The sequence below is a fragment of the Amblyomma mixtum genome, chromosome 5 (assembly GCF_055824585.1).
Source record: "Amblyomma mixtum isolate Tamu chromosome 5, ASM5582458v1, whole genome shotgun sequence".
NCBI classification, from domain to species: domain Eukaryota; kingdom Metazoa; phylum Arthropoda; class Arachnida; order Ixodida; family Ixodidae; genus Amblyomma; species Amblyomma mixtum.
Window position 1 is genome coordinate 30,916,461 of NC_143016.1, and position 26,462 is coordinate 30,942,922.

At 48.1% G+C, this 26,462-nt stretch overlaps 2 protein-coding genes across 2 annotated transcripts in view; one reads left to right on the forward strand and one right to left on the reverse strand.

Annotated features, from left to right (window-relative positions):
* The window catches only part of LOC149341658 (U6 snRNA-associated Sm-like protein LSm6), a 144,668-nt gene that overhangs the window by 76,824 nt on the left and 41,382 nt on the right, over positions 1 to 26,462 (reverse strand). The window lies entirely within an intron of this gene.
* Positions 4,197 to 26,462, forward strand: part of LOC149341659 (uncharacterized) — a 42,812-nt gene continuing 20,546 nt past the window's right edge. Inside the window, exons 1-3 of the mRNA XM_089543788.1 lie at positions 4,197 to 4,538; positions 22,504 to 22,721; positions 26,133 to 26,335. Of these exons, the coding sequence (XP_089399914.1) occupies positions 22,514 to 22,721; positions 26,133 to 26,335 (411 nt within the window). The 5' untranslated portion in view covers positions 4,197 to 4,538; positions 22,504 to 22,513. The remainder of the gene's footprint in view (positions 4,539 to 22,503; positions 22,722 to 26,132; positions 26,336 to 26,462) is intronic.

Below are 26,462 nucleotides of genomic sequence, written 5' to 3' on the forward strand. Positions count from 1 at the left end.
AGAGCCTAAGCTCCATGCATGTTTAGTTCGTTCTTCGTTCACCCTTCTTTCTCTTTTTCGAGTTTTCCTTCTTTTGCTTCCTTCTTTTCTGCGCATTTACCTTGACCGCTTTTTTCCTGCTGAATTCATTTTTGCTCTTTCAGGGGTCTTGAAATATAGTGAGCAAGCTAGGGAGGCTTATCTTGTTATTTGCGCTTACTTACACAGGGACTGTTATCGTACAGGTGACGTTGCTTAATTAAGAAGCCCGCGAAGGTGAATCAACACATTTGACTATATAGCTGCTCCACGCTGCTTATAACCGTGGCTCTTCATGAGCGGAGACACAAAGAAACAGCAATCTACGTCATGACGTCACAATTTGTGGTGCTTTCATCTCAATTTCATGTTTAGTGCACGCAATACTCTGTTGTGACTTATTTATTGCTCAATTATTAGGTAGTAACAAAAGTATACTTGGCTTAACCACCGAATATCACAAGCACGTAACCCTCATTACGTGATGGCGCTACTTTAGTGGCACTTTTTTTTTCATACCTCTAGCATTGCAGAAAATTTTCGCCGAGGAAGTTTTTTATCGTCAGCTTTCGTGCGGCAGCACGTGGTTGCATACTATAAATGCAATAAATCTCACTGTCAGATAATAAGATCTCATGCTTGCTTAAAGTTTTAATTAACAAGAATTGCGGCTAGAATAAGTAATATAGCCTGCGTACACATCCATAGTTTCACACATAGAGACAAGAAAACAGAAAAAGGGGCCCCGGGACATATCAATACAAAACTCTTATATACCAGACAAGGGTTGGGAAATAAGGGGCTTACGACATACAAATGAAGGAAGCCAACAGTAGTTACACTAATTGTTTTCCATTGATTAACACCAAACATTCCCCTATGCTCCTTATGTCATAACGAGCCACTCATTTCGTCACCCTTCTATGCTCAATAGTTTAATGTGGGGCTCGGTTCTGGTTGTCAAAGTGCATGCAGCAGGTAGAATAAGAGTGTTTCGCACACCTTCCGCCCTCAACGTTCGATCGCGTGCTACGTGACACGCTGGTAACACACGACGTAGTACACACGTCCGCCACCATGGAAGGGGGCGGCGCTGGTGAACGCTCTCATGGTTAGGTCATGCGCAGCATAAATACCCCCGAAAGCAGAAGTTGGTAGAGTTGGTATACATCTGAGTTGATAGAGAAGGTAGCTCTGCTAGGTACATGAAATTCGGTGGTCGTGGGCTCGGATCCCACCGGTGGCATGAAATTGTTTTTTTCTTATACTTTCTAATCAATCTCCTTTCAGCGATTAAATACTTATGCTGACATTTTCTCATTGATCAACACCAGAAATTAAAAGAAATCGAACATTCCCTTATCCTCATTGGCTTTGGTGACTGCTGGATTCCTTCATTAGGACTCCTATAGCATCTATTATGTGAATCAGCCCATACCATTTGTCTATAACAACCTCGAAGCGGGATTAAGTGACACTTCTTTCAGCCTTCAGAAAGTGACAATAAAGCTGCGCAATAAGGACTATCAGACAACCGCTAGCACAAACAGAAAATTTTAAACGCCTACACCATGAAAAAAAAAAAAAAAAGAGAACATCCCGATGAAAGGTTAAGTACTGCCATAAGGAAAATTTAGTTAGGAAGGTAGTTATTTGTGGTAAAAAAGAAGAATAAAAATATATCATGAAACAGCGCAAACAAAGAACTGATAGGCACTCAGGCTTGAAAAAAGAACGCACTGGTATCTTTCACAGGCTCAAACAAAAACATTCAGCAGCAAGAACGAAGGTTTGCTCTTACCGCTTATCGAACAACGCAGCAAAGGAACATGAATGCAGAGTTTAAGGAAGTGTAGAGAGAGAGGCAAAAGGCGTTCCGCAGACAAGGAGCGAAAAGTGAAGGAAGGCCGCGGTGCTGCGCCGAGGATGCATTAAAACGTCAACCGACAGAATTGACATTCTGTCTGGAGCTTCGAGCGACGCTCGAGCCTTTGCTACGCAACTTCCCACTTTGCCGCAACTTCCCACTTTGCTGTATATACGTAGAACCTTCCCGCCCGAGACTCAGATCACCTCCTTTCCCGCGTTTTATCCACTCTCGGTTTCTTTCGGTGCTTTTTTGTAGACAGCTACTTCCTTACCTTTTCTTCCTCACAGGCTGAAAAAAGAAATTGTCGAGAGACATCCGAACGCTCAAGGCTTGCTTTTTTTTTTCCTTTTTAGCGGCAAAAGAAATCTTTTGTCCGATTTGTATTATGCTGTAGCGTGAAACCAAAGCCTGGTTTGCCCGGTGTTGCGCTTTGTGCGTGGGGCGCACAGGTCGCAACACTATGATAAGGTCACTGTGTTAGCATGATGTCAACGATTACGTCCCCGGTATGATGCGTAACTTTTTTGAAGAGTACCGTATTTTCCGGTGTATAAGACGCACCCTTGTATAAGACGCACCTGCCATATATGCAAGCTGTCACTGAAAAAGTTCGTATATAAGACGCACCCGTGTATAAGACGCACCCCAGTTTAACCAGTTAGGCTAGTAAGGCTTAATTAAACACGCTTGCGCTACTATCGCGAAATGCACCGTACCTGTGAGCAATTCTTAAGCAACGCTAAGTGATCGAAAAAGCAACGCTCACGCCATACCCGTCCACGTTTTAGCAAAAAAGAAAGAAAAAACGATACAGCTCCCATATGTCCATAACAACATTTTATTTCTACTTGAAACCTTCGAAGTCTTCATCTTGAGATGCGCTATCAAAAGGTTCACCCATTTCTGGACGCAACTCGGCTGAAACATGCACTACGTACACGGAGCAAAAAAAGTTGCAAAGGGTGACTAAAAAACAACGCCGGCTTGTCTTGACAATGGCGAGAAGCGCGATTGTCACCATCTTTTGGCGCTTCTCATTGCTTTTGCTTGGGGCCTCCGAAACTGCCGCGCGTTTGTGATCCCGGAAGTCGTCATCCCCGCCGTTTCATGATAAAGATCACCTAGAAAGTCGCGCACGGCGGTCCCGGTATTGAAGTATTAACCGTGTTACAACCGCGTTATTGGTAGTGATATTTTTTAGGTGAAAAAAGCTTGAGCATGAACCGGAGTAATCGATGAACTCGCAAAAAAAAAGAGGAAAAATTCGCATATAAGGCGCACCCTTGTATAGGACGCACCAGCAAGATTTTCGAAAAAAAGCCGCGTCTTATACACCGGAAAATACGGTATTTGTTTTTTAGACGCTCGGTTCCAATAACACCTTTGTAAATTCAATTGAGAATGAAAAATACATTTAGTTCGTGAGTGCAAACTAAAGTGTTCCGTTTCATACTGCTCGTACCTGCACATTAAAAGGGCAATAAAAACTTTAACGTCGCCTGTGTGGTCTTCAAGGAGCGCCTGGCTAGCATCTGGTGGAATTTCTTTCAACTTTTCAGGATTTGAAGATTTCTGTTAACTGGAAACATAGGCCATCTTAAGAAAAAAAAGGCTAAATTTTCCGTCTTCACTGCAGCAGCAAAAGCTTCAGATATTCCTAATATTTTCGTATAGCACGGAGTTTGTTTTTTACGTCACAGAAGGGATGACGCCAACGACGATGAGAAGGAACCAGCAAATTTTATGGGGACTTAAAACATTCTTAGCCTAGGACGTTGACAGGGTGGCGCATCGCATTTTCCATCCAGGCTTACTCGCCCTTCCGTGCAAAGGGTGGAAAATTAATACGGGGTTCAGATAAGTGAAATTGCAGGGCGCTGTTCAAATTATGCATCAACCGAAATGCGACCGTCGGATCGCTACGTGGTGCAGAGCGCATTGCACTTCTCTCGATTTGCTGGGGACGGGTTAGACAGAGTAGGCTGCTGCATTGCACTCCCGGTGTTTGCGAAGCCGCGCCGCGGGTGTGCGGGAGCAGACGACGGGGCGAGTGCACTCGACGCCATCTTGAAGCATTCTCCCTCCGGTGTCTCCAGCACAACCCTCGTACCCACTCAAGCCGCTCGAACGAGGCTGGGACTTGACGAGAGAGAAAAGCGCGCGCTTGGCGAGGAAGCGCGGCAAAAACGGAGGCGAGGAAGAGAGAAAGGGGGAAAGAGAGGGTCGGTGGGCGGAGCGACGCTCTCGATTGGCCCCATTCGGGAGGTTGGGAGGAGGGGACGTGTTTCATCGCTACCCGATCGCCGCGGCCATCGGAGACTGGCGTGAAGGAAGAGGCCCCCGCAAGCCCCGATCCCTAAAACGCTAACAGTTTCCCCTTTACGTGCAATCGCCCGGATAGCGTACCTGACCGATCGTTGGAGGCAGCAGAGATCGGCTGGCCGCGCCGGCGGCACCGCGACCCGTGTGAGAGTGGTGTTTGTTTTTGGCTGCCTCCCTTCCGTGGTCGTCGTGCCCGTCGGTCTGCCCAGCGAAGGAAGGAAGGAGAGGTTTCTTCTGCGTGCGCCCGGGATCGCCGCCACCGCGTCGCGAAGGGACACCACGATGCACCGCGAACGACGGCAGCGCGGCCAGCAACGCCGGAAGTCAGGTGAGCGCCGAAAATGACATTTTCGGGCCAGCGGCGGAAGGAGGAGAGCTGCTGCTTCGTTTCCGGCTGGCCGCGGCTCTGATGCTGCTCGCGTACGCGGGGAGAACGGGGGAAGCGGCGAGCTAGAGAGGGCAAGGCAAGGAGGAGAAGGCGGAGGCACTCGCTAATTGCTGATTAGGTTTGATAGCCGGAGGGAAGGGGGGGGGGGGACCTGATTAAATTTGCTGGATTAACGCGTTCGCCCCCGTAAATGTGCCTATTTGCTCCGCTCAAGGCGCGTCCTCGTAAATGGGTGCCTTTCGCTTCGCTCTTGCTGCTGACGACGTTCCTTACGTAAAGGGGTCCATTTTTCTCCTCAACTGGAAGCGCTGCTCTTCATGGCTCCCGAGGGTGCATCAAACGTAGAGTGAGATCTTCTCACCTGGAAGCCTGGAATACGTGGTAGTGCCCATGAATGTAAAACACCCCACTTCCAGTACTGTGCATGGCTACTCGAAAGTCAAGTTCGACAAACACTTTTAGTCGATGTATATCTCCTACGGGACGATCATGGTGTAAAGCGGTTCTGGCGAAAATTTTGATCAGTGGTTATTTAGCACGTCACGATGTTCCACAATACCTTGCTCTTGCCGGGTGAAAATACCGCCGAAGGCAGATTGAACAGCCGCCGTCGTAGCCCTGTTGGTGGAGCACCGCCGTGTGCAAATTCGAAGGTCGTGGGTGCGGATCCCACCGGCGGCATGTGGTTGTTCTTTATTCTATTTTCTAATGAATTACCTTTCAGCCATAAAATAATTACTCAATTTCTCATTGATTAACACAAGACATTAGAAAAAAAAACATTCCCATATGCATGCTTTCATTGGTTTCGATGAGTATTGGCTTCCTTCATGTACATAAGAATAAGAAGGGCACAAGCACGCTACCACTCTTTGTCCCGCTAACACACGCGGACGCACAGCTCGAATTGTTTCTTGTAACGACATAGCAGCGCCAAATGTGCATAATTCGGAGGTCGTGCGTTCGGATCCCACCGGCGGCATGTGGTTGTTTTTTCTTCTGCTTTTCGAATCAATTAGCTTTAAGCGACTGTAATATTCTTACTTGATCAACACCACAAAAAAAAATTAATTAAAAAAAATCCCCTGTGCTCTTTGGTTTCTGTGGCTGTTGGCTTCTCTCATAATACATACATGTTTTTTAAGGACCCTGCACATATAAAACGCCCCGTGAAAGAGCGAAGTCTTTCAGACAACAATGCATTCCGAAAACGCGAACGCGTAGAAAGTTTTTACCTAAAGAAAGGAGTGATTTTTCGAATTATTAAGCTGTGCGTGTTAGTGACTGGTCGGTCACACTGATACAAGTGTTGTGAAACTGCCGATAATGCGCATCGGCTGAGGCTAATTTAAGTGTGCACTGGTATATATGTATAGCGCTCTTTCTGCTCGGTGTGCAACTAAAAAGTTTCTTTACTACATGTGCGCTATTTGTGTCAGAGTGGAAGCTTGGGCGAGTTGGTGAGGGTTCACTTGCCAGTTTAGGCACAGACACATGCAGACACACAGGGCGGGAGCTAACTCACAACTGAAGTTTATTGCATGAAACCAGGCAATATAAGCTCTTTCTTAACAGAGAAGAGGAAATAAAAACCTTTGAAATAAGGAAGCACTCAAACAGCGTTATCGTCGAACACCATTTACAGATTAGCAGACATGAAAAGCATTTCCCTGTCAGATAGAAACACTGATGCAGCACTGACGTACGTATCTTCTTTTTGCGAATGTATATTGAACGCCTATATAATTTCCCTAGTAAGCTGATCTATGTGGCAATCAATGACAACAGGGCTTTTGAAATCCGGATAACAGCCAGGGCACTTCTTTGTTTCATGCAATAAACAGCAGTTGTAAGTAAGCGCCCGTCCTGTGTGTCTCCCTGTGTCCGTGTCTGTTTAGCGTTATGTGGCAAGCGAACTATTTGTGTCGCCGACGGAAAATCGCTCTTCAAGAAGATCAGGCTCCCGTACTGATTTCTCGCATCATATCATCCCGCTTATATGAGGCACATGCCTGCTCATTTGCAACCACGTGGGCACCAAGCAGGGGCGAACGAAACAGCGTCTGAAATTGTGATGCAAAGTGGTAGACCATATTCGATGCGTTGGCTTTTTTGTGCGCATTATGATTCCGAACTCCTGTGAACGCTAGCGCTGCTATAAAATCAGTGGCCGAATTGCTACTCGCGACCGGCCTTCGATATGAGCATTACAAGAATCGTAGACATCACCAAAACCTTAAAAATGGTAAATTAAAGCCATAATATACCTCTTAAGATGTTTTGTTTTGTTTTTCTTGCGTTGCGTGTAGAGACGCGTCTAAATGTGCAGTGAACACGCCAGTAACCTTCGCGAAACTGGCCATGTCTGCTTTAGCCTTCGCAGCGGCGTCTACATGTCTCCTCGTAACGATTGCCCGAAACCTGCGACTGCTGAACCAATTAGGTTGGGAAACAAAGAAAATCTGGTACTGAAGTGTTAGAGAGTTCAAGAAAACAAGACTGGGAGGCAATGTGCAGTAACATTCGTTTAATGTTGTTCGGCTGTCAAAGGACCTTGTAAATTCAGTGGTGGATTTCTGGGTATGGGAAGAGGTCCGTCGACCACACCAAGTCAGGAATTTTACATGTAAAAGCCTTAATTTTTCTTAATTTTCTCCAAGAAAACAGTCCAAGAAATGGATCGCACCCCTCCCCTCAACCCCCCTCTCCAATAATGACCTATAAATCCACTGCTGCATGTATAGGGTATAGGTACCCTGCGCATCTAACTCCCGCGCGACGCGCGCGCCACTGGCGGCGGCGCGCGCGTCCCTGTCAGGAAGGCGGGGGCAGCCTGACAGCTCCCGCTGTGTAGCGCGCGCCGTCGCGAAGCAGTTGTGTTCCTCCTTCCCGAGCACAAAATGGCACATAACAACAGCAGGACACATTGCTGTGTTGTAGGATGCAATAATACATATAGAAATTCGCCTCGGACAAAGTTTTATGGATTTCCAACGCGACATTGGGAGACGGCCCACCCTTCGCGACGGGCAACACGCGCGCGAGGTTTCTGGTCAAACAATGTTCGAACCCGTGCGGAAGACGCTTACTTGACTCATGCATTACCTCCTAGACAGGTTTTTGACTCATGGAAAATTCAGCAGACTCGGAGGAATGCTAATGGCTCTCTGGGAACCCTTCCCTTTTCTTGCACCCACGATTTTCGGTCATTGACTTGGCTGTCAACAATATGTGGGCTTAAAAAGCCACGCCGAAACTCGCCCGCAGTCACACCTGAGGAAGAAGCCCAAATTTTGCGCTGCAAAGAATCGTTTACCTTAGTTTCAGCTATGCGCGGAATCCTTGCTCGCTTCCACTGCGCCTTGTCGTCCAGCGTCTTTTTCCACAGTAAAGGCACGTTTTCAGGGGCAACGGCAACATGCTCCTGATAAATATTTGCCTCCACGTCTGAATGAATGGGTGATAATTTTGTAAAATAATCACAAATCCTAATGTCGAAGCGCAATGAAATTCTGATTTTTGAGCACAAGCTTTTTGCAAGAATCCTGCATGAAATAGCCAGGATACTCCTTTTTTGCAGAATGCCAGTCAAAAAGCCTTGTTTTCCGCAGGAGTTTCAGTGCGCACAGGCGCTTCGCCGCAGCTTGCATTCTCTTCTGCTTGCAAAAGATCGTTCATTGGACATTTCATATCACCAAAATACTGACGCACGTGTTGTAGCCATAATGGCCTGGCAGTTGCTGAAAAAAGAGAAAATATTCGTGGCAGATTACGCAATTGCCACATCATTTCAAGGCGTAGTTTGGACAGGGTATTCCACATCGAACACCGGAGGTGCGGCAAACGAGAATGTTATGAAGTCAGGTTTGCGCCGTTCGCTCAGAAACTGGAGTTTTCTAATTACCTTCAATGCTATGACACCTGGCCGTCTTTGAAAGTTCAGGGTAAGCCTTTCTAAATGCAGGAACACCCCAGGCTTGCAGGTGGCTCGATTTGGAGAGCGTTTCACACCGCTCCAAAAACACGCCAACGGCAGCAGCGTGTTTACATTTGCCTGCCTTGCAACTGCAGCTGGCGACACGCTGTCTACGGGAAGATAGCTACATAAAAAATAAGATTAAGTGAGTGCAGCGCTGACAGGTATTAGATAGAAATATTTCTTAGCGTTGATCTGATCGTTTTCGGTGGCGCAGTGATTCTTGTCTGCGCAATGCACCGGGGAGCTAGATTCGCTCCCGTCGCACGACACCACCTCTTTCACATTGTGTATATGGCCTGCTTCAAAAATCTTCGTTCCTTTCCTGACGTTCGCTCCTCGAAAGAATTTTTCAGCCTTATGAATGAATAGGTGGAAATCCCGCCTCTACGAACAGCGGCAGCCGCTAGCAGATGCCTTCCCTTCGCTGTCGCGGGGGGACCCTTCCTGACAGGTACGAGGAACTGGCCGCACGGGGGAGCTGAACGCAGCCTCGACGGTGGCGGTGCCTGGCGGGTGCAGGGTGCACCCTGCGCATCTAACTCCAGCGCGACGCGCGCGCCGCTGGCGGCGGCGCGCGCGTCCCTGTCAGGAAGGCGGTAGCAGTCCGACAGCTTCCGCTGTGCTGCGCGCGCCGTCCCGAAGCAGTTTTGGGCGTCCTTACCGAGCAAAAAATGGCACATAACAACAGCAGGACACACTGCTGTGTTTCAGGATGCAATAATGCATATATAAATTCGCCTGGGACAAGGTTTTGTGGATTCTCGACGTGACATTGAGAGACTGCCCACCCTTTGCGACGGGCAACACGCACGCGCGGTTTCTGGTCAAGCAGTGGTCAAACCCGTGCAGAAGCTTACTTGACTCATGCATGGCTGTAAACAATATGTGGTCTTAAAAAGCCACGCATAACTCGCCCGCAGTCACGCCTGAGGAAGAAGCCCAAATTTTGCGCAGTAAAGAATCGTTTACCTTACTTCCAGTTATGCGCGGAATCCTTGCTCGCTTCCACTGCGCCTTGTCGTCCAGCGTCTTTTTCGACAGTAAAGGCACGTTTTCAGGGGCAACGGCAACATGTTCCTGATAAATCTTTGCCTCCACATCTGAACGACTGGGTGATAATTTAGTACAATGCTAATGTCGAAAATTTAGGGTACTTGTACTGAATGTGTAGAAATTAAACAAAGCTTGCAATGAAATCCCGCTTTTTGAGCACACGCTTTCTGCAAGAATCCTGCATGAAATAGCTGGGATAGTCCTTTTTTGCACAATCCCAGTAAAAAGTTTTATGTTTTCCGCAAGAGTTTCAGTGCGCACAGGCGCTTCGCCGCAACTTGCATCCTTTTCTGCTTGCAAAAGCTCGTTCATTGGACATCTCATATCATCAAAACACTGACGCACGTGTTGCAACGATAAGGACCTGGCAGTTGCTGGAAAAATTAGAAAATATGAGCGGCAGATTACGCCAAGGGTACATCATTTCAAGGCGTAGTTTGAACAGGGCATTTCACATCGAACACCGAAGGTGCGGCAGACGAGAATGTTATGAAGTCAAGTTTGCGCCGCTCGCTCAAAAACTGGACTGTTCTAATTACCTTCAATGTTATGCCGCCTGGCCGTCTTTGAAAGTTTAGGGTAAGTTTTTTTTAAATGCAGGAACACTCCAGGCTTGCGGGTGGCTTGTTTTGGAGAGCGTTTCACACCGCTCCAAAAATACGGTAACGGCAGCAGCGCATTTACATTTGCCTGCGATGCCTGCCTTGAAACTACAGCTTGCGGTAACAAGCTGCCTACTGGAATATAGCTACATAAAAAAAAATGAGTGAGAGTTCAGCAGTAAAAGGCACCAGATACAAATATTTCTTAGCGTTAATTTGATGGTTTTCGGTGGCGCAGGGATGCTTGTCTGCGCAGTGCACCGGGCGGCTAGTTCGCTCCCGTCGCAAGATGCCGCCTCTTTCGCGTTGTGTACATGGCCTGCTTCAAAAAGCTTCGTTCCTTTCCTGACGTTCGATCCTCGAAAGAATTTTTCAGCCTTATGAAAGAATAGGTCGAAATCCCGCCTCTACGAACAGCGGCACAGCCGCTAGCAGACGCCATCCCTTCGCAGTCGCGGGACGAGCCTTCCTGACAGGGACGAGGAACTGGCCGCGCGGGGGAGCTGAACGCAGCCTCGACGGTGGCGGTGCCTGGCGGGTGCAGGGTGCCTATTGTCGTAGCCCGAAGCATTAGTACTGCGCGTCTTTGAATATAGCAACCCCGTTTCTATCGGCATCCGCTAACCATAACAATGGTAACTCCCCTTCCAGAGATCTGGAAACACAGAAAATAGCGCATATTTCCCAGCTCATTTCTACAGCCAATAAAAGTTAACAATTCATGTTTGCTGCGTTTGAAGGATTGATGTGCAGATGCTGCTGACGTATAATTCTGTTGTATCTGAATGCGAAGTTGAATGTCAGAACGTTGCCTTCTACGAGATGGATGCCGGCAAATATGTGGCAGAGTATTTGTACTCATCGACCTGTTTGTAGGCGTGTATATACCAGAGAGCAACGATTTTCTTCCACGGTGAACGCAGAAGGACGCTTCGCATCCTTTTAGAGCGAATTCCCGCACAAGGAAGCATAGACCGCGCGCCCATCTTCAGGCGTCTGCAAATCACGGCGCTATCACGATAACCAAAACTGACGGCAGTAAAAGCGCCGCCAGAAGGTATCAGTAGACACACACTCCCACTCTATGTCCACAAGACAAAACGCGAATGATATGCAAGAGCGGCTTCATCTGTGCCGGTTGGCACGTGTCGTCAGTACGAGAATATACGAGAAGACATTTTTTTCAGTGTGAAAGCACTGATCCGATGGGGAAACCCAGAGCAATATCTTGCGTTGCTATAGTGGATTTGTGCCAAGTGAAAGAAATAAATGAAACATCCGCGACTATGATTCGAACCCGCGGCAGCTCGAACAGAACAGCTTCGCTGGCCACTGCACGAGAGCTGCCGCCTCTTTTTTTTTTTAACATAGTATTTATTGCACTGAAATTATGTTCTTTTTACATGAACTATTTACAAAAGCTTTACACGCCTCGTGTTAAGCTGCAACACACTCTCGCGCTGTGCATTGCATTTCGTCTTCTTCATTAACTAATATTACTATCAAAATAATAATCGCGTTTTGAGCTATGTGGAGGCAGTGACAGAGATGTGCGCTGGATGCGTTGACGTGGACAATGTTGTAGCAGAAACACGGCAGCAGAGCAATACGCGTTGGCGTTGACAACATTGCATTCGAAAAGTAGCACTACAGCATTGGCCGCCGGCGTACTACATTGGGTAAAATGGCATTGACGATAAACAATTTGAAGACGTGCATAACACTCTCCCTGGGTCAGTGGACACCTCAATCGCGCTTTTAGGTACGTGGCGGTGGTGTCCACTTGGAATAAAATTATCTTTGTCATGCCGCGCCCATATACGTTGTTGTCCTCATCAACAAAGCTCTTGATGGTGTCAGCGTTATCCTATGTTCCTTCGCATCTGTTTTCGTCTGCTCTCGAGTTGACGCCACGCAAGCGAATGATATAATGGCTGTGACTCGTGCGAACTGCATGCTTGTAAGCGACCCATATGACGCGGAGAGCTAGCTGCAGCAATATTCCAGCAGCTTCTCTTCAAGGTCCGGATACCCTTAGCAGTGTGCGCTAAGGGTATCCGGGGCTAAGGGTCAGCAATATGCGCTCTAAATCATTTATTTTTTCCTCAGATATTCTGCAGCGCTCGCAGGCGTTATTATGTGGTGGGAAAATGCAGGTCACTTTCCAAGCCTTGCCAATAGGGGCTTTTAGAAATGGGGGCACTGTCGGTTAAAGGCATAGGGGAACAGTGGGGCGCTATTGCGCATGCGCATAACAATAACTCTTTTCGGTTTACTGTTCTGCGCTTGCGCACTGGAGCTCCGTTATTCCAATACCCCTTTAACCGATAGAGTCCCTTGCTCTAAAAAACGCCTGAAAAGATTCCCAGAGTGCCGTTCCAACATTGTCTGTAGTCTGAGTGACAGAATATATCTACTAAAGGCCTCTAGCAGTGATCAGGCGTTATTTGCAGTTTTCTCTCAAAAACGCGCAAGCTGAAGAGATTCTTCACGTAACAACGGTACAGGATGGCAGTCGATACAGTGCTGTATTAGTGTTAGCTCCTTTATGTCGGCGGCTCAGAAGACCAGAAACGCGAACCAAAACAAATTACAAAGTATCAGGTGCAGCAACACAGTTTTGACATATCTCAAGGGGGAAGCCACGTGGCTTGGTAGCAAATGATTTTTAGTAGAAAGAGTGAAAAATCAAGCCTTCCCACGTGTCGTATCTTGCATGCGGTGTCTCCTACCGAAAGACAAGTGCTGCCTTTTCATGTTAAAGTGCATTTTCGGGCTTATTTCTTCCGCGCCTGACCATGTTCGCATGCTCTATCAGCCATTGCACTCATCCGCGAGGCTAGCACAGGTTTGGCTGCGAAATATGGAGAAGAACGGAGAGATGGGGATGTGACATGTATGTTCTAGACGGTTCTGCACTCGTCGGTCCCTTTCGTTTCTAGCTGATGTGTCGTTTAGACCAGTAAAAGCAATCACAACTCGTTTCCGTCGGGCTATCCAGTTTGATGAGTTTCCCGCTGATTGTGGAAGTTTCTGTGGAACAACAGAAAAAAAAAAGAAAACATGTGAGGAGGAAATGCGGCGCCTAAGCGAGTACAAGTGCGAGTCGCGACGTGGAGGACAACGGAGGTAGTATCGTGTCCGTCGAAAGCGGCGAGCACCGACAAGCCATCGCACCCGTGCGCAGTGATGGGGGCGGCGTCGTCAAAAAGAACAGAGGGACATTGGGGGGGCAGTGGTCGCCGCGGTCAGCTGAAAGACCAAACTTGTCTCCCTGCTTTCCCCTTCGACTCCCCGGTGGTCAGCACTGTAATCGCTTTCTAGAAAAAGTAAAGAGACCAAGAAAGAAAGAGTGACGGCGGTCGTCAGTGGCGCCTAGCTCGTTTCCTGTCTATTCATATTGCCCCATTCCAAGTCCCTGGTGTTTCTTGTTATTTTCAGCGACAAAAAACGTTCTCTTCCGTTCTCTTTCTGTGTGATATATTCGCACATGAAGCAGGAATCCTATCTCACCGCATTGGTTCCCCAACTGCAGAATATGCACAGCAGCTGTGTTATACTCGCTGTGTAAGAATAAATTAAAGTATGGAAACACTATGCATGCACTTATGTTCAGACAGTCGTGTGAATAAAGCGTCAGTGTCTCTCGGCGCTTGCTTTATCTTCATTTGTGTTTCTTCGGCTTTTTTTTCCTTTGTACTTGCTCGAGCTTCATAATGATGCGTATTTTTGACGATGACTTAACAGTCGGATAACTTGACTCGCCTTTCATCGCCGTTTCACCTCTTAAATGTATTTTATCTCCGATTCCGAGAGGGATTTCGAAAACAACAATAGAAGCCTGATTTTTTAAAAAATATAGTTTCTTTGGTTGATGCTTGTGCTAGTAGCCTTGCTATAGAGCTAGGGCGCTTTCTTTGTCTTATCTGTATACTATTGTTGTTGTTTTTTTCCTTCTCACAAGACGACGGTAAAAATTGGGCGTTATTTAAGAGGTCTAAATCGTACACAAATGAGGTTTTTCAATAAATAATCCTGTAACATCAGGTGTATTACAGTGTAGTTCTCTTGGGCCAGTGCTTTTTAACATACACATTAACGATATAACATACATATGCGAAAATGCCTTTTTTGTAGACTTGCCGATGATACCGCCTTTTCATTCGGTGTAATATAATAGTGAACCAGAAAAATCGGGAAATAGTATCTTGAGTACACTGTCAGAATGCAGCAGAAGTAATTATTTAGAAGTAAACAATAAGAAAACAAAGGCTATTGTATTTGCGCCTCACAAAAAGTGCTAAATGTGACTCTAACCTCTGCTTGGAATCTGAATGGATAGAAATAACAAAGGGAATGAAAACTCTGGGCGTCATCTTCGACGAAAACTTGATGTGGTATACGCCTATAGATTATGTCATGAATTGTTTGGCTAGGGCTTGCGGATACGTTGCAGATTTAGACAGGATGCTTCAAACCAAGATCTTACTGCTATTTCACGATGCTATTTTTACTCGTGTAAGCAATTGCAATCTTGTCTGTGATGCCACTTCATGGGTAAACTTGCATAAGCTCTTTCTTTTGCAAAAAAAAAAAAAGGCTCTTCACATTGCAAGTGTGCCTTACGACACACACAGAAGTTAATTAACCTTCTTACTGAATGTATTTCGTATCCAACATGTGTACGAGCTCAAAACTTGGTTAAAATATAAATATTGCTTGAGGTATAGTCTTCCGCCTTTTCTGTGTTTATGAAATTTATTGAAACCACCCGAAGTAAGCTATAATATAAGAAGAGAGGTATGGTTAGTTCCATTTTCACGAAGGATTCAGGGACACACCGTATCCCACAATTCAAATATAGATATTAATTCTGTGTCAAAGAATCAGCTCAAACATTTCATAAGCAATTCATAAGCAATTGTTTAACGCTGTTCCTGCTGAATATTATTTGTTGTGTAATAGTTATAATATATACAGCTGTGTTTTTGTCCGTTGGCATAAGCTAACCATTGCCAGGAAACGGGGTAAGAACCCTTGTCAAGTTGCTGCTGCAGCTTCTTTTTGTTCTTACCCTTGTATTTGGTTCTGTAATGAAAGAAATGCTAATTGATGAATTGAACTGAATTGCATTAATTAGTTTTTTTATAGCAAAAGCAATTAACCTCTAGCGCTCGCTTTGTGTCGGTACATATATGCATTCGCTCTATTTTCGAGCGTTACCTTATGAGACAAATACCGGCTCAAATCTAGAAAGCCTTTATTAAATCTTGTGTTTCTTTTTCTTCTTTACTACACTTCGTACATTCCATGTCATGTGCAGCATTTCCACACTGCGGTGGATTTTCCCACCTAAGCGTGTACACTGCGGAAACATTAAAATTCACAGTGGTCATTTGAAACACAGAAGAGCATTGGAGCAGTATGCTGTTAGCGTGAGCATCGTTAGAAGCAAACACACAAATAATACAGGATTTGCAAAAAAAGTATAAAGCCAACCGGGTTTCCTTTTTTGGTCATGAAGTCTCTTGAAGACTAACTCTCTTTTCCACTCTACGAAACTAAGCACTTTTAGGGGTACCAGGGAACACCTCTACAAGGATTAGAACCAAATCCTCCTGCGGTGTACATTTTTTTTCAAAGACTGCACATTAGATCAGTACATTTTTCCTGATCGCTCGCATCTGACAGGCAGCTTTGAAAAGCACCTTAGGTAAAGCCACACCGAGGATGCAAAGCTTCGAAAAAGAAACACTAAAATCATTTAAATTTTACTAAAACAATTCCTGTCGAATGGCTTCAGAGTTCCGTGTGAACTAAGACAAGCTCTGTCGAATGGCTTCAGAATTCCGTGTGCTGCCTTGAGCTTTCAGCACTGGCCGACGACCGTTTCTGTAAGGCGCCTTTCCAGGTGGAAATCGGGTTTGCTCAAACGGGTGAAATACTACCGAACACATGTGTAGCCCGTTAGCTACCGCTTCAGCTCGTCGTTCATGGCGGGCTAAACTGCGCCGAACAACGCGAAGTGCTTGACGTGCTTTCTACTCGAGTGCACGGCCGGCGCCAGGTCTTTCGGTACTCCCGGAGCCACACTTTGTGAGACTTCAGTGGCAGCCGACACGTCAGCCGCCAGATTGCCTCGCCGGCGAGGAACCGCGCGTTGAGTCCACGCGCTACACCGCCGACGCACGCGAGTGCGAATGTCAAGCGAGCGACGTTGGAGGCCTGATGGGTGGGAAGGAAATAGCCACTGGACTTCTGAAGCCGCCGCAACACAGTCGGGACCTGTGGCCACGTGAGCGAATTGACCGGTGTGAGAGCGTTGCTTTGCGGGGGACGGCAGTTAAGTAGCAATGGGCTTCCGCGTACACACGCGTGTCCGCTTTTAACGATTTGAGGGTGAGGATGCGCCGGCTCGTTTACTCGCCCATCATTTTCTTTCTGAATGGGCAGGTATGCCACTTCCTTTCAGTTTTTCAGACCCGACCCTTTGGCGCCTGCATGTTTCCGTCTTTAGTCGCGGAGGGACGATTATGCTGACAAGATCCTGCTGCTTTGCGGCAAAGACCGGAGCTAACTGGAGGCTGGCCCATTGGCTGGAGGCTGGTGTCCATCTTTGTACGACAGCAAAATGCTTTATTGCACCTTTGGTCACCGGTACGGAACTAAGCGGAAAACGAACGACGACAAATGAAAACGAGGAGACGGGTCGTTGCTAGCACGTACAACTACTGCAGCTTATTACTTGTATGCTGCGGTACAAAGAGGCAAACGTTTCTTCTCGTTCTACTACTGCACGCGAAACATTGAGGAAAGGAAAAAAGGCAATTTTGGTCACTTTCGGCGCTCACTCGAAAGCGGAATTCTACTGTCTAGACTTTAAGCTGGCGCCTGAAGAATTTGCTTTAATGACCCAGACAATCTGACGTTATATTTGGTGCTTACGCGAGTGTGGCCCTTAGCCGCATAAATACGGCATGTGTAGTTTTTTCACGCTGATCATATCACACAATTAAAAAAAAAAAACAGCAGTTCGTAATACTGCCCAAGGTCCGGGGCTACTCCACTTAAGGCCGATTCACACGACGGACCGTTCGCCCGCGGCCCGCGCACTACGTATTCATGCGTCAGCACACTGAGAGGCGCGCTGCCGGCCGTGAGAGGCCGCGGCCGGCAGCGCACCTCTCAATGTGCTGACGTATGAATACGTAGTGCGCGGGCCGCGGGCGAACGGTCCGTCGTGTGAATCGGCCTTTACCAATTACAACAGGGATCAAAATCAACTTTTTAATATTTTTCTGTATCAAACAAGCCACAAACATCAAGATCCCTGAGCCCACAATTTCGACTTGTGATTAGCTGCTGGTTTACCTAAAAAGAAAAGATTTACCAGTGGTCTACATTTTCTCACGAAGGAATTATGTTTGGCGGTCCTGCATGCGAGAGGAGCATCACTGCAGATTGAGTTGTATCCGACTACATAGTTTATCTGCAGCGTACGTTGGTCACATATGCGGTAATAGAAGAGGGAATGTATAGTGTTGTCTGTAGCTGCAGCCAGAGGACCATTTCAGCTTCATAACACAGTCGAAATTAGCGCTCAACTAGTGAGAGAAAAGTGCTTTGATCGAGTGAGCAGACATTTTCGAAGAAACGTTTGCGGTTATTCAGCCACTTTGCACATTATATCCGAGAAATGAAGGTACAAGTGTGAAGTTTCTGCCATTTATATCGCCATTTAGCATTCACGTTGTGGCCAGAAAGCCGCGTTTAATATGGACCAGAATGGACTGAAGCTTGATGAAAAATCTTTGTTTGCTGGAAGCGTTAGCCTTGAAATATAACCAGTATGCTTCATGTCAGCTCAGTGCGCAAGCACTGCACTGCTTTCATGCAGCTCTAATACGCTACGTTGGTCACATAAACAAAACTTTGAACAGGAATGCATTGACGAACACGGTGTCGTGGCGTCAACGAAGTACGTCGTTGAGGAACAGACAGGGTATGGGGCTGAAACACGTTACCAACCTGCCAAATATACTTAATCACTGCTTTTTTAACCGTTAACGCGTTGGCAGAAACAACATGTTTGCTGTTTCGAATGTTCGCACATCGTAGAGTAACAGAATATACTCATTTTTGAAGCGTATCTTACGCTCCAAACCACTGCGATTGTACGCGCCGCGCAGAGCGATCACCGGCTCGCCGCCACCGTCGCTGGAACGACCGATATTCCTCGATATGCCTTATTCCATAAGAAGGCTCGTCGTAACTCCCCTCCGCACGTTGTCCGTCTAAATGTGACAAACGCCTAAAGAATGCCGGAATGACTTTTCCGCTGACTGACAGTTTGCATTCTTGAATCAATGTTAATGCCATTACCCCCCCCTTCCCATCCCCCCCTCCATTTCCCCACCCTTCAGTCAAATATTTTCGAACGGACCATGCATTTTTTTCGACTAAGCAAGTCCACAAAACACACCCCGCGAATGGGACACGAATAACGAGAATAACGTACGGAGGGGAGTTGCAGGCCCCCTCAAGTGTCACCTATAAGTCTGCCTCTTACCAGCACCCGATAGTATTGATGCGCGTGCTTTTATTGTTCTTCTTTTTTCCATGTACTATACGAAGCGTCGCTGCACGACCATGCAGAGAGGTCGTGTGTTTCGCCCGGCAAAAAGGCAGCGCGAACTTCTTGATCACTGTATAGAGACACAAACTCACTGATATTTCAGCAGCCCCAAACGGCGATAGATGACGGCCTAAATTCGACTCAAAAAAGTTAGGCGAAACACTGCGATGCCATTAACAGTAAATGTGAACAAAATCGGCTGCCCTAACCGAATTCCTGTACGGTTCCTATGGCGAGAGCCTCATTACATGGATTCAAATACGGCGGTTTTTTACCAGCAAGAACAATCGGCGTCATACAGCGTCAGCAAGGATGAAATCTACATAAACCGTATGTTGTCCTGGTCTGCCACGGCATGCAGCTATGGTTTTGTGGCTACTCTTCTGATGAGGAATAAATTAACCATCCCTCGCTTTTAAGGCCCGTTCACACTCGCCAAAAAATCCGGCGAGCGAAGCGGATTCGGCCGCTTTTGACGCCGAGCGACGCGGAAAGCGGCGCGGCGAGGGCGATCGGGCTGGACCCATTTCCGCCGCGCGGCGACCAACATGGCGGCGCTCTTCGAAGCCGGACCCGTCGATTCGGATTGAATTCTCGTTGTTGCTGCCTTTTCCAATGCGTTCACTGGCCAGAAATTCGGCACAGGTCTTTCGCTTCGTTTCATCTCGCCTCTACAAAGACGTATAAGTGATAAACTTGCTTTATTTCTTTTATTCAGAGAGACGATTCTGCCGCTTCTAGGCTTAACAGCAGAGTCGGTTCTTTGACAGTAATGGTTCCCGCCCTGACAACCAGATGGCGCCGCTATAGGTAAAGTCTATTTTGGCGTCTGCGCTAGCATACGCTGCACTAAAAGTGAAAATGCGCCTGCGTTTAACGTACGTAAGCACGCATACGCTTATGGTACGCATACAGCGTAAATTTATGCTCTTTTCTCACTATATCTGTGTATGCCGCTATCAGCGAAGCGGTGTGGAAAGGCGAGAAACAGCAGCGGCGCGGCGGATCCGCCTCGCTCGCGCGTGAACAAGTGAGAACACGTCCTTGCTTTTGCGGCGAGCGAATCCGCTTCGCTCGCCGGATTTTTGGGCAAGTGTGAACGGGCCTTTACTTCGCTTTTACTTCTCCCTTATGCAGTGAATGCATTGACGTAAGCTTCAATGCTCTGCAATGCTTAAAGATATACAGATTTTAAGTTTTGCTCTGAATTGTGTCTCGCGCCAGTCAGTTCATGTGCTTGAGTTTTGTTGGTATCGTGCATTTAAATATCTCTAAATGGCGTGTGTGCCGACCTCATCAGAAAATACTAAGAATCCACCATATTGGCCGATTTACGACTCACTCATGGAGAGGGTAGGGGGTCCCATTTAAACCATGTATTTCCTGGACTTATTTCGGTGAAGAAAAAAATGGCATTCAGCATAACTTCCGTATGTAAAACTTCTCGCTTGGGGAACACCCCCCCCCCCCTTATAAATCCGCCCTTCTTCTACCAAGGGAGTTATTCTAACTCCTCTCTTACAGCGCAACATGGTCGGCGTTTCTAATTTCGCGCTGTTTGTGAGCGGAGAAATGTTTCGCTCAGTTGCGATGCAGCCCTGCCGATCGACAAACTAGTGAAAAGTAAATGTTCAGCAAGGTACCGATATAGGTCTGCTACAAGGAGGGAGGCTTCACCGTATTTAGCTCTCCTGCACGGGCTTCACTACATGCGATTTAGGCTTCTGCCACGAAAATAGCGAAGAGAGAGAGAGAAAAATAAACTCGGTTCCTTGCCACACCTTCAAGCTCTTCTGTGCGCCGACAACAGATTGTGTACCACGGCAGAGCTCATTCTCCAGCACTACTCAAAATTTATTACCACACAACACGCATAGTACGCACATGATAACTGAAGCCTGTCGCTAAGTTTCTCGAGTTGACAGTACGACGTCCTCTCCAATAACTTGCGATTCTAGGTGGTGGGTTGTGTGCCAGCGGTTTGCAGACCAAACGCGCTACCACCGTGGCAGCGCCTTCTACGGCGTCCGGCTGTTGAGCACGAGGACGAATGCATAAAATCCCTGCCGCGGAGGACGCGTTTCGATGGAGGCAAAATGCAGAATACGCCGGTGTCGCTGTGCGGTGTCAGTACACGTTAAATAGCCGCAGGCGGTCGAAATTAGTCAGAAGCCATCCACTACGTCATCCCTTTCTCGCCTCCTTTTTTCACTACCTTCCTTATTCCTTCCCTCACGTCGCGATGGGCGGGTTTCGTCCAACGAGCATTAATGTGCATTTGGTTCACTCACAGCCCGTTTTGTTGCCTTCCCTCTTCACTCCTTTGCGTTTTTCAAGAAGTAATGTGTGTAGCCACGAACACACGCGCGTCCGTCAATTTCCTCGTCAATATCGGCTATCGGCGCAAATATACACATAGTACACGAGTGTCAGTCAACACAGGCGATAGCTTGAAGCTTTTACCCGCCGCGAATTTTGCGACTGGCGAAAATGAAAACTTACTGACAATTTGCTGTAAGTCCGGGGCAGGGATGTAACAAACTAACATGATCAGAGACATGCCTAAAAATTATGAGAGGTCCACAAAGATACAAAGTGCGGGCAGTGCCACAGAAATCGAGCAGTGTCATGGAAGTCATCGCAATGCAAACAAGCCGGGACACTCGGTCGATGCTCAGTGTATATAGACTAATGCGTTGTGTAGGGAGAGAGTATATTTGAGCCGCACGGCAAGTACACCCTCGATGCACATCAGCGATCTTTCACGCGGGGGGTAAAAGCTTATGGCAGCTGTCATCCCATCAAGCCGAGAGTGTCAATAGACAAGCAAGATGTAGGTGTAGGCATATTCATGACCTGTTACTCATGCAGCAGACAAGGGAATGACGTATACATTAGGGAAGCCAGCAGTCGCCGAAACCAAGGAGCATAAGGGATGCCTTTTTTTTTTTTTTAATGTGTGGTCTTCATCAATGGGAGATTAATAAAAGCAGAAGGAAAATAACCATATGCCGCCGGTGGGATCCGAGCCCACCACCTCCGAATTTCGCGTCCAGTGTTCTCAGCTGAGCTACGGAGACGGCTGCCCAATTTTCTGCTTTCGGTGGTATTTATCTGCAGTGTAACCGAACCTTTAGAGTGTTCACCAGCGCCACCCCTCGTGCATAGCGGCGAACGTGGTACGACCCATGTTGAGACTCATAGGTCACGGCTTCTTGAACACCCTCCCACCTCCGTCAAAGGAAACAGGTTTGTCGCTGTTTCGAAGTGACGCTTTTGTTGACCGGGCCTTGGCGTTCACGTTTCCTCCCCAGTTCATTCTGCGCATCGATGTCGGTGTAGTCGTCCCCCGACAGTTACCGGCAGTGACTGCTGCATGGCTCTGCTGCCCGTCAGGGCTGGCCAAGGCTCGCAACGCGCCAGCTCCCCACCGACAGCATGTCGGCTATGAAGTTTTTCCGATAGTGGAGTCGTCTGGTGCTCGTCTGGCATACTGATCTTGAGAGGAACCCGCCACAACACAACCAAACGCACCCAATGTGCAATGTGCCCCGCGCCCTCATCTCTATAGTAGTCCTCGTTGCTTGATGTCATGCGCGTTTCTGAGGCCGCCTGTCCGTGCTGTTCCCACAGCAGCGCTCGCCCGATGGACGTGAGGCGGGCCCTGAACCACCACCACCACCCTCAGCAGCAGCCCGCAGCCGCCTCAGCGCCGGTCGCCGCAGCAGAGCCGCTGCAGATGCGCAGCCCCATGGCCGACCTGCACGGGGGCCGGCAACGGGCCCTCGAGCTCAGCCTCCACCTGCTCAAGACGTACTCGTACAACGCGGGACTGCAGCAGCAGACGCACGAAGGTGGGCCCTCCTTCCTCCTGTTCTACGCACGAAAGGTAGCAGCATGCAGTTACTGACACCGAGGAATGCGTAGGGTATATCCACACATTGGACTGCGTTCGGTTTAGACCGAAAAACACAGATAGAAGTACTCCGAATTCTTTTTTCGAAATCCGATTTCAACTGAAAAAGGTCAGCATCCTTGACATGCGCGTCACAGCTGCTTGCTTGCTTTTAAGTAAGGGTTAGATGCAGTGAAAAGAGAAAATAAAAGATACGGAAGCGGGGAGCGCGGTGAGACGGTGTTGGTATCGAATGAAATTGCACATTTGTGCATTTTCAGGCAGTGATCCACTACCTAGCACCCCTCTGGAGACAGGGAGGCTCCACTCTTCGTCAAACGCCGTCCGCTACCGTGGTGCTGTTCACTACCATAACCCACATACGGTTGTTGCCCATGCAAGCGCGTTGCTTCGCGCGGCATCCTTTGCGGCTTGTTCGAGGGCAAATTCCAGCGCCGTCCGGTCCTGCGACCGCCGCCGCTTCCTCGTGCCTCCGTGGGCGGAGTCCACGACGTCACGGTTTCTTTTTCTCTTTTGCCCTTTCTCTCGCGCCGCTTGTTGCCAGAGCGACAGAGCCAGCGTAGTCGTAGCAACGGCCTCTCCGCTTCCCCTCATTGGTTAGGGCAGGCGCTCTTTCCCTCTCTGCTCTTTTTCCTCCCGAAGGCGAAATACTCTGCGAACAAAAAATAAGCGCCAGACAAAGCTCATTATGTCTCGTTGGGGACAGGCGCTGGGCGTCCCTGGAAGCATAATACAGTTTCAAAAGCAGGTGAGAACGGCAGAGGGTTTTAGTTAAACGCATTTCAGTTTGAGACAGTTGTCGGTAGTCAGATTCTGGTGGTTCTGGTTGGGCACGCGGAAATAGGTTATTTCTCTTGAGACCGCCGACTAAGATGTGTGGCTCTAGCAAGCGACACTAGCTCGAGAGCCGGCAATGCCCTCGTCTCGCTTCATGCAGACGCCCTATAGTCGGATACAACTAAAAAACAAAGCGCTCAAAGGAGGCCGTCTGGTCAGTGACGTTGACCGATTCTCATGACGTCGTGAATCCCCTTGGACTTGCTAGCGTGACACCGCAGGGGGTCGCAAATTGAAGGGGATTAACCGCGGGTTAACCAGATTAACCACGATTTAATGAAAATCGGTCGGCGCCATCGTCTAAGGGGCTTCCTTTGAGGGGCATCTGCTGCCTCGTTCTCAAGTCGTATCCGACTATATATAGCTGATAATCGCATTGATTATCAACACAAAAAAAAAGTACCGCAGATAATCGGTTTTCAACTGTGAGGTGAAGGCAGTCTGGAATTAATGCTAATAATAAAGGACCGTAAGACGTATTCGGACTGTTATGCTCGCAACAACTGAAATGTGCATAACGCCGAGAATAGGCCAAAATGTTTAGGGGAAGCGGTGGTCCCGGGTTCGAACCCTGGACCAGGACGAATTTTTCTTTAATTGCGAAGTTTCTGAGAAAGCTGTTTAGCTTGCCTTTGTAGCCGTTGGCTGCGCTCGGGTGGATGTCAATGAGTAATTACTCCCTTATTAACGCCGAGAATAGCGCTGCTATCGCAAATTATGAATTGCCTCACAACACGCTCAAACTGAACATTTGACACGTTTGGTTTCCTGAAGCGGCGAATTGACTTCAGGCGGTAAAAGTGGCACCTGACGTAGGCAGTGCTTGAATAGCGCTTCAGTTTCTGGACATTACATCTGAAAGAGTAAAACCCAACCAACGCGTGTACATGTGAGCAGGATTAGGGGTGCCTTATCTGACACAGAATCACAAACGCTCATGGTTTCATGCAGTAGAATGCGGTTGATTGCAGGAATAAGCCCGGGGCGTGTACTAGATTACTGTAAACGTAGCGCTGAACAGTTCTGGTTACGACGAGATAAACAAAAACCGCACTGAATTCAGCAATAACTTCCTAATAAAGAGCAGGAAGGGGAAAAAAAAAACTGCGAATATACCGTGAAAGAAAGTGATTTGCCGCACAACGTCTGGTATTCTGCACGAAAAAATGTAAGATAGATCAGAAACCTAGAAATAAATATCATGAGTTGTTTCATGGATTTTTGTTATGGACTTTTATCGAACTTTAGTCGAAAAAATGACGTTCAACAGGGTTTTCCTTTGTAAAATTGCTTGCTTGAGAAGGGGGGGGGGGGGGGGGGGCACATGGGGTTCTAATAAAACGCCGGGTGTGGGGTTCGAACCAGCTGCGGCATGAGTACCACAGTTTCGTTTCCCGGGGCCTTAAGGCGCGTTCACATTTTCCCAAAAATCCGGCGAGCGAAGCGGATTCGCCCGCTTTTGACGCCTAGCTGGGCGGCAAGCGGCGCGGCGAAGGGTCCAGACCGATTTCCGCCGCGCGGCGACAAACATGGCGGCGCCCTTCGAAGCCGCACCCCTCGCTTCGGACTGAATTCTCGTTGCTGCTGCCTTTTTCAGTGCATTGCACTAGCCATAAATGGAGCACCGGTCTTTCGCTTCGGCTCACCTCGCCGCTAAGAAAACGTATGAGTGATAAATTTGCTTTATTTTTTATTCAGAGTGACGATTCTGCCGCTTCTAGGCTTAAGAGGAGAGTCGGTTTGTTGACATTAATGGTTCCCGTCCTGACAACCAGATGGCGCCACAATAGGCTGTTTATTTCTGCGTCTGTGCTAGCATACGCTGAACTAAAAGTGGGAATGCGCCTGCGTTTAACGTACGTAAGCATGCATACACATGATACGTAGGCAGCGTAAATTTATGCTCTTCTTTTCTCACTATATCTGTGTATGCCGCCAGCAGCGACGTGGTGTGGAAAAGCGAGAAACAACAGCGGCACCGCGGTTCCGCCTCGCCCGGGCGTCAACAGATGAGAACAGGTCCTAGTTATTGCGGTGAGCGAATCCGCTTCGCTCGCCGGATTTTTGGGAAAGTGTGAACGCGCCTTTAGACCGGCCCGGCCTTTGTTCTAATCGGTAGCCTATCGCGCTGCGTGTTTGCAATCACCGTCTCCCACATCACTCATCCAGTCAACCTGCGCCAAAAATGTTTCCTAATCGCTGTTCCGTTAAGGAAAGCGAGTGTTGGCGGAGGCTCCTCAAGCCGCAGCAGCAGCCAGGAAACCATGCTCGCTGCCTAATTGGAATAACACAAGTGTGCGAAGGCGGGGGTGCGCTCAGCAGCGAAAATACCACCAATATTCTAGCACGGATCCCACTACCCATGAGCCATCCTACAAACTGCCGCGCCTTTCCTGCGATGCATTTCATGCTTATATCTACTCTTGACGACGAAATAGACGGCAATCTTTCTTTTCTGTGCGAATGCAACTTACGACCTCGACGCAGTTTCAACTTCTTCTTCCCCGCGCAGCCGTCAAGGCGGCCGACCTGGAGACACTAAAGCCAGCGGTGGAGCCCCCTTCGCAGGGTCACACGACGCTGCAAGTGCTGGAGGCCGCCACGCGGCCGCTGGGGTCGGCCGTGGCACCAGTGCAGGCCAATCCGCACTCTATGGGTCTGCCAGGGCACCTCCAGCAACCGCCCCAGCATCACCAGCAGCAGCAGCAACACTCGGTGAGGCAGGGGAAGGAATCTTCAAGCACATATGATCTTCCTGTGTTCCTACCTCAACGTCCGGACACCAGCCCGTTCGCGCAGCTGGTGTGCCGAACCTGTTCCGAAAGATAATGCTAGCTAGACG